Source organism: Trichomycterus rosablanca, chromosome 13 (genome assembly GCF_030014385.1).
Source record: "Trichomycterus rosablanca isolate fTriRos1 chromosome 13, fTriRos1.hap1, whole genome shotgun sequence".
Classification (NCBI taxonomy): domain Eukaryota; kingdom Metazoa; phylum Chordata; class Actinopteri; order Siluriformes; family Trichomycteridae; genus Trichomycterus; species Trichomycterus rosablanca.
In genome coordinates this window covers 2,148,233-2,162,070 of record NC_086000.1, presented here as the reverse complement: position 1 = coordinate 2,162,070, position 13,838 = coordinate 2,148,233, and the positions used below count along the sequence as shown (strand labels likewise).

Sequence of the window (13,838 nt, the reverse complement as noted above, 5' to 3'; positions counted from 1 at the left end):
CTGCATGTTTTTGGACTGTGGGAGGACAACGGAGCTCCCGGAGGAAACCCACACAGACATGGGGAGAACATGCAAACTCCACACAGAAAGGACCCGTACCACCCTGCTTGGGGATCAAACCCATGACCTTCTTGCTGTGAGGCGACAGTGCTACCCACTGAGCCACCGTGCCGCCTAGCAAATACTAATTCGCGTCTAAAATGCAACTAAATTTGAGATTTCAGTATAAGATGCTGATCAGCTGATGGTACATAAGAAATGTAAATGCAATTGAAAGTCATTTTTTAATATAAAAACCACTTGTGAAATTGATGAAACAACACTCCTTTATAAAATAAAAATATTTATTATGCAAATTACTGTACAAACTACACACATGACATTACACATGCATTTGGCTAAAATAAAACCAATACAGCCGGTTTATTTACCACAGACGCTGTATTTTACACCAGAAATGTTTTCATTTGTTTAACAGCAGCAAAATGAAAACAGTAAAACGTGTTACTTTGTTAGGAATGCACTAATTTGATCTTGAGCTGTTTGGTTGGTGGTGCTTCAGATAATAAAGTGCGTATATCAATACATCAAAAAATGTCAAATGTTGAGTGTCAAAAGTTATCCCCCCCCCCCCACCCCCCCCACCCCCCCCATCCAAATAAAAAATAATAAACTAAAAATTGAAAGTTGTTGCAGGTAGTGAAGGCAAAGCTAGAGTAATTAGCAGTAAATAAAACTACTGTACTTAATAGTGTGTTTACATAGTGCACTAGCACTGGTGTATTAACACACACTGCACAGAAAATGCAGGTCTGTCTGCCAAAACGTCACCATCGAACACGTCAGTTCTGTGTTAATTTGTGTCTTGTGAGTGTGGAGAACATACTAAATGCAAAAACAAAACAAAAAATTTAGTTAATGTAGCACGAGGTGAAAAAGATTAACAGTGCTGCCATATCCCACAGTGCAATAAAACACAGCAAGAGACCAGAAGTAAATGGTAAGCCTATTTCTGAAAGAATCACTAACAGAATTTGATTCATGTTTACTTGTTCAGTTTGTGTTGTGGATCAGATTTAGAAAATCTTGTGGCGTCACTAAAGCACAATCCAATACAACATGGGATTAGTGCCCCTCTAATCAAAACATGTACATCACCATGTACAGTGCTCACCACTGAGAGGTTTGGCTGTGTCTGTGGGAGGGCACCCGACTAGGTTTCTCATTGCTAGAGCCAATGCGTCTGCTGGTAGTGTGTCAAGTGATTCAGGTTCCTCAGGCCAGACACCTCATGTAGGTGTGTTGTGATGTGATGTGCAGGTATCTCCTTGTGTACTTGTGTAGCGGCTCCACGGGTGGAATACTACGATGGCGAGGTTCATTCATACTATCATAAATCTATGCCACATATGTGTGTGTGTGTGTGTGTGTGTGTGTTACGGGATGATTATGCCCAGGCAAAACATCACAAATCGAACAGGCCTGTTCTGAACGAGGTTCCTCAGCTGGGTGTGTGTGTGATGAGCAGGTCTGTTAATATAAAGTCTTCCTGGCAAAGCCTGTTTATAGAGACACCTCCAGAGGTGTGTTAGGGTGTGTTCTAATGAGTCCTGTTCATACGAAGGGATTTGTAGTGTGTGTGTGTGTGTGTGTGTTAGGGGTTGGTCAGGCCTGTTCATACAAATGGAATAACGAGGTTCTTAAGATGTGTGTAACGGAATGATCAGGTGTGTTCAGACGTTTTGGTAGTGTGTGTTACATGATGATTCAAGCTGGTCTCTGGTGTGTTTGACGTGTTTAGGGCTGCTCAAAAGTCTGGGCGGTGATCATCGGCCTCCGTCTGGATTTAGTCTTCAGGGAGCCACAACGAGGCTGCTGGATTAAAGGCAAAAATACAGTTGGTTATTGATGTGATTAAAAAAATCAGACGATAATGTGACTGATGTACATACACACACACACACACACACACACACACACACACACCTCTTTACGTAAGACTTTGGAACGTGTGATCTTCACACTCTGGGTTCTCCGCAGACCCCTCGTCAAGGGTGAGTCTTCCTCGGAAAACGTACCGTCCACTTCCTCTTCATCACAGAGCTCTACAGAGGCAGAAACATAAAAGTGACGAATCAGCTGAGGTACAAACCACATTTCCGAAAAAGATGGGACGTTTGTTAAATCTTTATTTACAGGTTTTACTCCGAATGCTCTTCCTGATGCAACCCTCCTTATTTTGATCCGGCTATTTTGACTTAGAGTGCACTGACCCACTGGTAGGCTGTTCAGCCAACATCCCCTCCCCGACAGCAGCCACTGTGCTGAGGTGTCTGCCTATATTATCATTAATTAATCACCAATTAAACAGAGGACGCTATAAAAATACCACCTTTTTATGTATTACTTCTGTTTAAATGCCTCCACAGATTTTATTGTCTACATTGTTGCTTTATAACTGCTTTAATAGCCACAAAAAAACCTTCCAATCGTGCAAAATGTGTCACCTGTGGAACCTACCAGAGCTCTCGGGTTTGAGGTTCGGATTCTGAATTGCTCGTTGTGTTGGTTTGATGAATCCTGATTGGCTGAGATCCTGGGTGAGATCGGGAATGCTGAAGCTCCGCAGACGCTCGCTGATGGCACCCTGTCCCTGTAAAAAACAAAATCATGGGTCACGTTTGTTTAAATACAGTAATTACACTTAAAAGCATTCTGGCATTGACCTAGTGTTTAATATTATTTGTTATGTATTACAGATTTGGCCACTATCATTGGGATCTAGGTTTCAAATCTCCAGCGGTGCTATCGGCCGGTCAGGTGGTTACATACAGATATGATTGGGCACACTACCCTGATTTTTAGTAGCTCAAAATGACCAGACTGCATGTCTTTGGACTGTGGGAGAACACAGGGAGAACATGCAAACTCAATACCCCAGGCCCTTCTTACTGTGAGGTGACAGTGCTACCCACTGCACCACGTGCCACCCTGCGTAATTTACAATTATGTTTATCAGTCTTTAGTCGCGCATGCATTCTAATCATGTCACTCTTTACTTTTCTTTACTGTTAGAGTCGTTTTCCCTTCCAGTCCACCGGGCCGCCTGCCAGCTCCAATAATTTAGGTCGAAGAAGGCATTAAAAAGTCCTTTCAAACTATTTCTGGCAAAGCACTTGGGAACTGTTAAATTCTATGGTACATTAGCTAATACCAATAATAGCCCGAGCTATGTTATCTCTCTTCAGTGGACAGTTGTGTTTAATTTTAAATGACATTTTTAATACTGCACTCCAGGGCAAAAGAGCAATGGGATGAACCTGAAACTTGTATCTTTTATGCACAAAAAAACAAGCCAGAAGATATTTTGGTGTGTGTATAAAGCAGCGAGTACGCAGAAGAGAAGCAGATCAGACTTTACCTGCTGGTCCGGCACCTTTACATGGGTATGGGGTTAGTCTACAGCACAGAGAGAGGAGAAGGGAGACAGAAAGAGTAAGAACAGAGTTAAATAGGTAAAAAAAAATAAGCGAGCAGTAAAAATATGGGTGCTGTGGGGAGGGAAAGAGGATTTAGTGTCGGTGCCCAGGGAAACCATGAAAGCGTTTTTAGCAGCAAAGCCCAGGAATAAAGCCGAGGATCTGAGAGCAGATGCACCATAAAGCATGTTTATATTTTATTTACTTTACTTTCTGTCTGCATGAAATGGCGTTAAGTGTCTGCAAAGCTATTTACCATAAATCGGTCACTATCCAGAACGCCTTTATGTGTCATGTTTACTTCTACACGTGTACAGTACAATGTTCAGAGTGCAGAGTGAGCCACTGTACTGAGGGTTCAACAGTGCACGGCAGAGCCAGGATTCAAACCCACAACCTTCTGATTGATAGCTTTTGTGTTCTGTTAAATTATTGTATAAACTAAGAAGGAGTTCTCTGTGAGTCAAAGGTAAATATTTGCTTTCTTATGTAAGTGTTTGCAAAGCAATGAAAGAAGATTGGATTAGTTTCAGGGCATGTCTGCACACGTGTGTGTGTGTGTGTGTGTGTGTGTGTGTGTGTGTGTGTGTGTTACCTTAACGGCAGCGGTGACGGCGACAGTAGCAGCGATGCTGAGGCTCTGCTTGCCGAAACTCAGCATGGTCTCATAACTCTTGTCTTTGGCTTGAACGATGTAATCATCAATCTCCTACAACACACACACACACACACACACACACACACACACACACACACACACACACACACAAACCATTTACGACCATATAAGGCAAGGGAACTCAAGGGAATGATGCTATTATTTAAATTTTGTCATATAATAATAATGATAAATGGAATAAATTACAACAACAATCAATAATAATACACAAATAATAAATAAAATAAAAATACAACAAAAATACAATAATAACTACATAAAAATAATCAATAATAATACAAAAATAATAAATAAAATAAAAATACAACAAAAATAAAATAATAAATACATAAAAATAATCAATAATAATACAAAAATAATAAATAAAATAAAAATACAACAAAAAATAAAATAAATACATAAAAATAATCAATAATAATACAAAAATAATAAATAAAATAAAAATACAACAAAAATAAAATAAATAAATACATAAAAATAATCAATAATAATACAAAAATTATAATAAATATAATAATAATTAATAAAATTATAATAATAAATATAATAATAGTAAATATTACAATAAATACAATGGTAATCAAAATAAATAAAATCATAATTACACTAATAAACAATGATAATTAATAACTGATAAATGTTACTACTAATAATAAATAAGAAGAAATTAATATTATAATAAAAAATAATAGTAAAAAGGGCAGCACAGTGGCTCAGTGGGTAGCACTGTGGAGCAATCCGGGTCCTTTCTGTGTGGAGTTTGCATGTCCAGGTTAACTGGAGTGTAAATGTGTGTGTGTGTGTGTGTGTGTTTGCCCTGCGATGGAACTTTCGCACGGTGAATTGCACCCACTACGACCCTGAATAGGATAAAGCAGTGGGTGCCCATCGTGCCACCCTTGATTAGACTCTATACACACAGCTGAATGACCGTACCCTTTCCTTTGAGGCCAGCAGCGGGTGCAGGAACCTTTTGAAGACCACGCTGGCTCCTCTCGTGTAGGGCGACACCAGCCAGATCACCACGACCATTTTCAGCACGTAGTACAACGGAAACCTGTCGGTACGGAGAGGAGTGGAATGAGAAAAGCCGCAGAGATGCACAGACGGACACGGAGGGGAGCAAAAATGTCACTTAGTTATAGATAATAATGTGCTTGTAGTAGCTAATGTAGCTAATGAAACAGCGCTGGTGAATCACTTGTCTGGTAGCTCATTGTGTAGAGGCACTTGTGTGGTACGCAGGGGGTCTGGGTTCAAATTCACCACTGGCCGATTATTACATTACCATTACAGTAGATGATTAGGGCAGCTGTAGCCTAGTGGTTAAGGTACGGGACCTATAATCATAAGGTTGCCGGTTCAAGCCCCACCATTACCAGAATGCCACTGTTGGGCCCTTAAGCAAGGCCCTTAACCTTGATTAGATTGTATACTGTCACACTACTGTAAGTCGCGTTGGATAAAAGCGTCTGCTAAATGCCGAAAATGTAAACGTAAATGAATCTGGGGAAGCTGCTCACGCTCATAACTGAAGACGATGATGCTGGCGCTTTACTGCTCGCTCTTGCTAGACGTAAATCTCACCATAATTAAAGCTAATCTGTTAGCAGACACAAGTCACGGTACATTGTCTACAAATTAGATAGTGTCACATAAGAGTCGTGTCCTTCTGCTTTGCCATTTGTGTCCTGCACGGACAAAGGGGGCACGGGGGCACCTCTTAAGCAGTAATTCGCTCCAGGTGGAAATCTTTCTATACATCGTGGGTAGCTCCTTTGTTGGCAAACTTGCTATTTTCCTTTTAAAAAACCCAACGTGAAACCAAGCTGCTCAGTCTAGTCTGGTTTTCCGTAACGGTTGAGGGAGCGGAACGCCCCAGAGGACCAGACCCTGCTGGTTATGCTGGAGGATTCCTTATCTTTCCTTTTTCCCAAGAGGCTCCCACTGTATTCTCACGAGATGTGACCCACCCTGTTAAACAGGTACTCAATGTTCTCTCGGTTAAAATCCCAAATCACAGTTCTGTGTGTGTGTGTGTGTGTGTGTGTGTTATACCATGGCAGGGAGAGGTCTGTGATGGTCTCCACTGCAGTGTAAAGAGCAAACACAATCCAATACATCATCCACCGCACCTATGAGAGCACACAATCAGACAGCAATTCACTGAAAAACACCAAATTCCTCAGTACAGCAGATTCAGTTTACCAAAACAACCACATTCTGTTTCTTTTTAATTCTGAGCAATTATTAACAACTACAGCGGTACCTTGTAACTCAACGTCCCCTAAACTCCAAATCTCTGAAACTCAGCGCCCTTCGTCGAGAAATGTGTACCCTTAAACGCAACGTGTTGTCTTTTAAAAATGTATTTATATAATTTCAAACTAACAATGAACAGCCGCTTTGTTCGGCGCTCGGCTTAAACAGTAAAGCGACATCAAATCTGAGCTGAATCTGCATTAGTGTGGAATAAGCGTCAGATCCAGTGTTACAGCTCCACGTGTATCTGTGTTTATCTGGATTCTCCTCCCTGTTTCACTTTTAAACTTGTGTTACACCTCGAGCTTCTGAGGAATCGTGAGAATCAGCTTTTTGTTTCAGTGTTTTTATATTATATTTGTGTTATTTTCAGTGTATAAGTGTCAAAAACAACCTCATTATTTTACATAAGCCTAAAATACTGTATATGCAAGTACACGGGCCATGGAACGCATTAACAGGTTTCCCAAGCATCCTTATGGGAAAAAAATACCTTGAAACTCAACCGACTGACGTCGAGTTTCAAGGTACCGCTGTAATTACATTCTCGACAACAGATTATGCTGCATTTTAATACATAATAAAATATTATACATAATAAAATCCCCTGAAATTCGCTGCACTAGTTTTAAAGATCCGGATTTGTCTTACATTACCGAACTGACAGACACGTTTCCATCATTAAAGATTAAATTGTTAGGATAAATAAAATAAAGAATAAAGTAAAGAGGACCAGCACTTACATATTCTTTCGTGTTTTTGGTCCTGACTGCTTTGTAGGAGTAATATGCTGGATAAAGTGTGCCAAACACCAGACTGAAAAGAGAACCAACACACACACACACACACACACATATATAATATATAAAATGCATTTACTTGTAATGTATACAATAACACAAGTACAGTACAATGAAAGTCATTTTTTCCGTGTATCCCGGCTCCTTTGCACAGCAACCCTGGGGCCAAGATGGTTAAGGGCCTTGCTCAAGTGTCCAAAAGTGGCTGCATGGCAGAGCTGGGATTCGAGCTCTCAACCTTTCGATTGATAGCCCAAAGCTCTACCCACTAGGCTCACTAGGCTACCAGTATAGACTGGAAAACAAAGACATATGTTACAAATTATTGATAAACATTATAGAATTATAGTCATAAAGTGGAAGCTAAGCACTAAAACTAAGTTAAGATACTGGACTAGTTTTTTAGTTCAAGTGCACCAACACCAAGTGCCACTGTTGGGCCCCTGAACAAGGCCCTTAACCCTCAATTGCTCGAGACAGAGATGCTGTCTTATTAAAAATAGTCCAACAGACGGAGTTCTGAGCTTGAGCAGAGAACTCTCAGGTCTGTGTTTATCACCGAGTAAGCACAAAGTACAAGAACACGGTGGCTTGGTGGGTAGCACTGTCGCCGCCTCACAGCTTCCCAGGTGGAGCTTTCAGGGTCCTTTCTATGTGGAGTTTGCATGTTCTCCCTGTGTTTGAGTGTTTTATTTTTTGGGAGCTCTGCTTTTAGGTAGAGACGGTGTTTAACTCTGAACTTGAACTGATGAATCTTGTGTAATTAATAACTACTTGTTCTGTCATGAAGGGAACCAAAGCATAAAACATCACCTTAAAATCCTAATAAATAAATAAATAAACGTTAAAACTTTAAAAAAAAAAACTTTTTATTAGTCTTTTGTTGAAGGTTTAGCCTTTTCTCACTGGCTGTGTGCTGTGAGAACAGAAGAGCTTTAAGTCAGGGCTGATCGTCTTCATGCCACCACATTTTCATGTAACTATGGGAACGACAGCACCGCCTGATACCGTGTGTGTGTGTGTGTGTGTGTGTGTGTGTGTGTGTGTGTGGGATGCGGTAGGAAAAGCTTCTGGAAGGATTCCACCTCTCGCTTAACTTTGTTTAACCCTAAACTGTCTCTGCTACACCACACAGACAAACAGGGATGAAGTTCTGCATTAAAAATCAACTCATGACAATCTGGCAGCATCTAAACTCACACACACACACACACACACACTCTTGCCATGTATTAAGATTTGTGGTTGTTCTAAAACCTGACCTCTTCTACACCTCAGTTCAATCAATCGATTTTTACCTGGTCAGGGATCCTGCTCGCAGCTGGAAACACTGGGTGCAAGTCAGGATTACCCTCAGACATAGCCGGTCATGTCTGTGTAGACGCCTGGCCGGCCGATAGCACCTCTGAGATTCAAACCCAGACCTAAGTGGTGGTGAGCTAGCCAAATAGACCAACTCTCATTGTTGTATTAACGTTCCTGTTCCTGCTTTTTGTTTAATTGAGATTCAAAGCAGTGATGTGTTAGATATATGGATAAACATGATATTTAGCGTTGTCTGTTTTAAACCTGAGCCTATTTGGACTGAGCATACTAAGCACAGGGATCATTAAAGGAACTAATCTTTGGTCCCGCAGAAAACATGAGCCTGGGATTAGCTTTAATTTAACCGGACTGCACCATTCCTAAAAGTAAACTGATTTCAGGGCCGTCCATAGAACACGACAGGTTAAACAGGTCACATTACTTCTCTTTCTATACTTTAAAAAAGGAATAGAAAGGGGCGTTAATCCGTCATCTCTACTTTTCTACACAAACAAGCTGCTTATTTTGTCAAACTGAATTCCGCTTTAATTCAATTTCACAATCGCTGTTCTGGATGGATTCCCACCTTGAACACGGTGTCTCCGGCTTCGGATCCACCAAGACTCTCATTAGGACGACAGGGTTATTAAACATGAATGAAGTCTAAGGCAGCGACCCACGCTAAAAAATAAAAACGGTGGCAATCTGGTCCCACTGTGGTTTACAAGATGTAACGTAAAGCCTCGACAAGGGGTCTTTTTTTTTTGGCTCGCACCCCACCCGAAACTCACGACCCTGGCCTAAGGTACAAATACTAAGCTTGGTCTGAACATTAAGCTTAATCATGTGGAACAGAAAACCCCTTATGTCCAAATTATGCAGGCCGAACTTTAAGCTTGGTCTGGAGGAAATTTGACTTAACAGATTTATTTGGCTTTAATATATACGTATATATATAAACATGTGGTTTATACTGTAGGATAAATGGATCATTCACATTGTGCTGTAGTCCTACAAAGTGTCAAAACACAGCACTGCTAAGCTCAGAGCAACTACATAATACCGTATATTTAACTCTCTGTTAAATGGATGTTGTTAAAGGCTCAACATTTTATTTATTGATACAGCACACATAATAAACATGGTTCGTTCTAGGATAAGCAAGCCGCAAGCAGTCTGAAAAGGTTTATCTGGTATAATGTTCGATATATTTACAGTGAAAGAGACACAACAAAGGGGGAATATTTACAGAACTGGTAACTAGTAACACTACTGTTTATATATATACACACACAGTGCTATATACAACGCTCTATTTAGGACCGACACACAACTGAAGGAGCAAACTCTAACCATGTAACACAACACAACGTCTAGTGGGCCATGAGCAAAGGCCCCGAATAAAAGGCACAACTGATGAGCTTCTAATACATGACGTTCTATGTTGTGATTTAGCACATATATTTATTTACAATATAATCACAACACGTTCTATTCCAATATTTACTTTGCTCATATCAGACAGCCTTAACTTTGATGTATGACACGCCCACCTTATCTGAGATAACCAATGTTCCAGATAGGTCCAGATGAAGTAAACTTCCCTCTTAATTGCACTGAGTGACACACACGTGTCCCCTGACGTCTCGGGGTCAATGTGCTGGTACACGGAACGAACTTGTTAATTATGCCGAACGTTGTGGTTCAACATTATGCATTACAAAAAGAGTTTAGAAGGAGAGTCTTCATTTTGTGTGTAACATTTGGGTAATAATAATCTAGAAACTAATCTGCTACTAAGATAAATCAGCACACTTAGCTAAAATCTGACCAGTTATAGCATATACGCGTTTAGCACAGATCCCAATTCTCCTGGACTGATGCGCCAATCCTATTTCAATCCTCTAAGCAATTGCTTTTATTGACGTCATGAACAATTATTAACTTGTTCTCCCTGAAAAGCCAAATAACTAGATGCACACTGTTAGGAACGAATTATTAGAAATAATTCAAGTAACTACTGTTGTTATTATCAGTTTATTACATGTGCATTCTGTTCGTATGTGCATATAATGCATTTTCTATACCACATCTGATCAAGTTACATAAGTTATATGGCAAAAAGTATATAGACACTCTATCTAATAATTAATTTGGCAGTTTTAGGTGCACAGATTGCTAACTGTGGTTCACATTAAACAATCTAAACTAATTTACTTGCTTCCGACTTTTCACATTTGATCACGTTGCAAGTCATATGGCCAAAATAATATACACACCCGCTTAATTATTCATTTTGCGTTTCCTTTTAAATGCACCGACTGCTGACAGTGGTTCACATTGTTTATTGTTTATTAGGATTTTAACGTCATGTTTTACACTTTGGTTACATCCATGACAGGAACGGTAATTACACAAGATTAATCAGTTCACAAGTTTATATCAAACACAGTCATGGACAATTTTGTATCTCCAATTCACCTCACTTGCACGTCTTTGGACTGTGGGAGAAAACCGGAGCACCCGGAGGAAACCCACACGGACACGGGGAGAACATGCCAGACCGCCCAACCTGGGGATCGAACCCAGAACCTTCTTGCTGTGAGGCGACAGTGCTACCCACTTAGCCACCGTGCCACCCATGGTTCACATTAAACAATCTAAACTGAATTACTCGCTTCCAGCTTTCAAATGGAATGCTGACAACAAGCCGGGTCCTTTCGTCCATTATTAGTGCCCAACCCTAGACATGCACTCTGGACTGAATGGGCACAGATTTGCCTATGGTTTTGAAATGAGATGTCCAGCAGGCTTTCGTTCTAGTGTCCACATCATAGCAGTTCATTAGCAGGATTAATTCAATGTCTACAATTTAAATGAGACTCTCAAAGGCCATTGAAGGTCATTCATATTCATGCATTCATTCATGGACTGAATGGTATTAGTGTTACACCTTTGCACTCTGATCTTTATCCTTGCCATAATACAGTCTTGTGTACAATGGAAACATGTTGGTGTCAGACCTAGAATGAAGTACAGTGTTCCAAAAATGATATGTGCAGAACGCATTATAATGCCAAGACTGCCATGACTTACATGCATCATACATGTGTATGTAAACTTTCGACTTCTACTGTATTTATTTCATTTAGACGTAGGGAAAATAGTTTCCCCCAACAAAACTATTACTGTTACATCTAATATACTTGTTAAATGTCAAAATATTGACAATACAAAGGATATAAAGTGTAAAAATGCTAAAAAGAAATGAATATCGTCAGTCGTGCATTAACAGCAACAACCGCTGCAGCAGCAGTACTGTGGACTGGGTGGCAGCGCGAGCTCACTGTTCATAACTGCCAGTTAGCCACAAGCTAACAAAACTACATTCATATGAATTAAACACTTAATATAAATCGAAACTTTACAATTAAAACTAAAACAAACATTTACTTACATAACGACTCGGGATATGATACACGAAACCATTTCTTCTACCCACTGCTGGCCAGCTGTTCTCTAACGGCAGCTCTACTGTACAGAAACAAAGAGGCGGGACTAACGACACTGAACAAGAGTTGTGTCAAATATCTCCTATCGCCCTACCTAGGCTTCCTATCAAGTGGATGAAACAATGACGTCCACGCAAAATCTAGTGCACTTGGTTTCTATGTAGAGCTTGTTTGAACAGAATACTTATCCGCTTAGCCAGCAAAACAAACGAATAAAAAGAAAGCGTATTTTATTTAACCATTTAATACAAAATAAAATGTACTCAATTCACACGTCCAAAGTATTATTAATGTGGTTTAAAGTAAGATGTGATTGACAAACATTGTGATCAATCAGAATTTAAATTTTGGCTTAAGTCCCGCCTCCTGAGCACGCTGATTGGACAGCCAAGAGAAGTACTAGTTCTATAAATACACCAGAGAGCTCACCAGACTGCACACGGGGAATTGGATATATCTAAAGTTAAGACAGTGTAATCAGGACATTGTATGCAATCACCTGTCCTTTAAACTTCAATTGTCTCTGCATCTAATTGCAATGAATAACTAATGATTTTACTTATTTGTGTTTAATTTTGAATGGATTTGAAAAGACACTGAAACCAGACAAAATTGGACAAAATTATTACTCACTCAACTTGTTTATGGTCAACAACTATATAAGAAACCTGTTGATTAGTTGTTTCAGTTTCCTTTTCATAGAATGCTGCATATTTAAGGTATAGTTTATTAATACCTTTAACTTAATAATTAATTAAAGCAATTTAAAATGATCAAACCATCATTGAACTTGAGCTGTAATAAAAAAAAGGTTTATTTATAAACTAATAACTTGACCCAGGCATGTTAGACAAGAATGAAATAAAATCTAACCTGTAAATAAAACAGCATTATTTTTCATCTGAGAAAAATATATTGCAATGTGGACCAGTGTGTCTGTACTGAGGAGAACTCACTCATCAAGAATCAGTATAGTTCTTCCCTTTTATGATAGTTTTATCTGTAGCACCTGTATTACAGTTTTTACCCTGCTATTACAAATACTTAAGCATGACTGTCTCTCTGTTATTAAAGTAAAACTAGACAGAAGTGTTTTGGCTGTAACTTCTTCCCAGGAGTTCTCATCCAGGTGCAATCATATTACTCTGTAAGTACATTAGTAGATCCCCTAAAGACAAAACAGGAGGTAAATGCAAATCCAGCATTCAAATCTATCAAACAAATGATGTTGCGGTAAACGTTCAATTCCATGAGTGAGCAGATGAGGGAGCCACTGTACCAGGGACCCGGTACCACCGCGATCTCCTCAGAGATCTAATAAAGTATACATCAAATCATCTTCGTATATTATAATAACAACAATTATTGTACAGTTATATATAGCACTATTAGAAATGTATTACATTATTAACAGTAATAATAATACTCAGTTGACTAATAGTAATTTAATGAAGTAGTATATGCATATATTATATTCTTAAAAGATAATGATGATTATAATTATTAAAAGGTAATTATGTAAACATTAGTGGTATAAGCGCTACCATTAATAATATTATTAATATCAACATTCATTTATTCATCAATTGTCTTTTTTACCATTGCCAAATTCTGGTCAGAGTCGCGGTGGGTTTGATTCATTGGGCAAAAGGCATGGAAAAACCCAGGGCAGGTCGCACACACACACACACACACACACACACACACTTGAAGAATTTTATTGGTAGCTCGTATTAATTTTATTGGTATTAATATTATTTTGTTATATTGTCGGTTAAGGTACTGGACTGGTAATCAGAAG

At 39.3% G+C, this 13,838-nt stretch overlaps 1 protein-coding gene across 2 annotated transcripts; it reads right to left on the bottom strand.

Annotated features, from left to right (window-relative positions):
- Positions 1–354: 354 nt before the first annotated feature.
- On the bottom strand, positions 355–12,041 carry reep3a (receptor accessory protein 3a). 2 transcript variants are annotated; one of them, XM_063007180.1, is made up of 8 exons: positions 11,983–12,041; positions 7,164–7,236; positions 6,217–6,293; positions 5,095–5,215; positions 4,075–4,188; positions 2,521–2,653; positions 1,987–2,105; positions 355–1,875 (listed from the first exon to the last, which is right to left on the bottom strand). In XM_063007180.1, exons 1-8 carry the CDS (start codon positions 12,012–12,014, stop codon positions 1,798–1,800), a joined length of 747 nt encoding a protein of 248 aa, XP_062863250.1. In that variant the 5' UTR covers positions 12,015–12,041; the 3' UTR covers positions 355–1,797. The 2 variants fall into 2 exon arrangements, with proteins under 2 accessions (XP_062863250.1, XP_062863251.1); XM_063007181.1 differs by having other exon boundaries at positions 355–1,872.
- Positions 12,042–13,838: the final 1,797 nt, after the last annotated feature.

Excerpts from the sequence above, each read along its gene's own strand:
- reep3a (XM_063007180.1), bottom strand. The coding sequence starts at position 12,014 with ATGGTTTCGTGTATCATATCCCGAGTCGTTAT. Across the intron at positions 7,237-11,982 it reads ATCATATCCCGAGTCGTTAT|TCTGGTGTTTGGCACACTTT; the intron begins GTAAGTAAATGT and ends TTCTCTTTTCAG. Across the intron at positions 4,189-5,094 it reads TGCTGGCCTCAAAGGAAAGG|GAGATTGATGATTACATCGT; the intron begins GTACGGTCATTC and ends TGTGTGTTGTAG.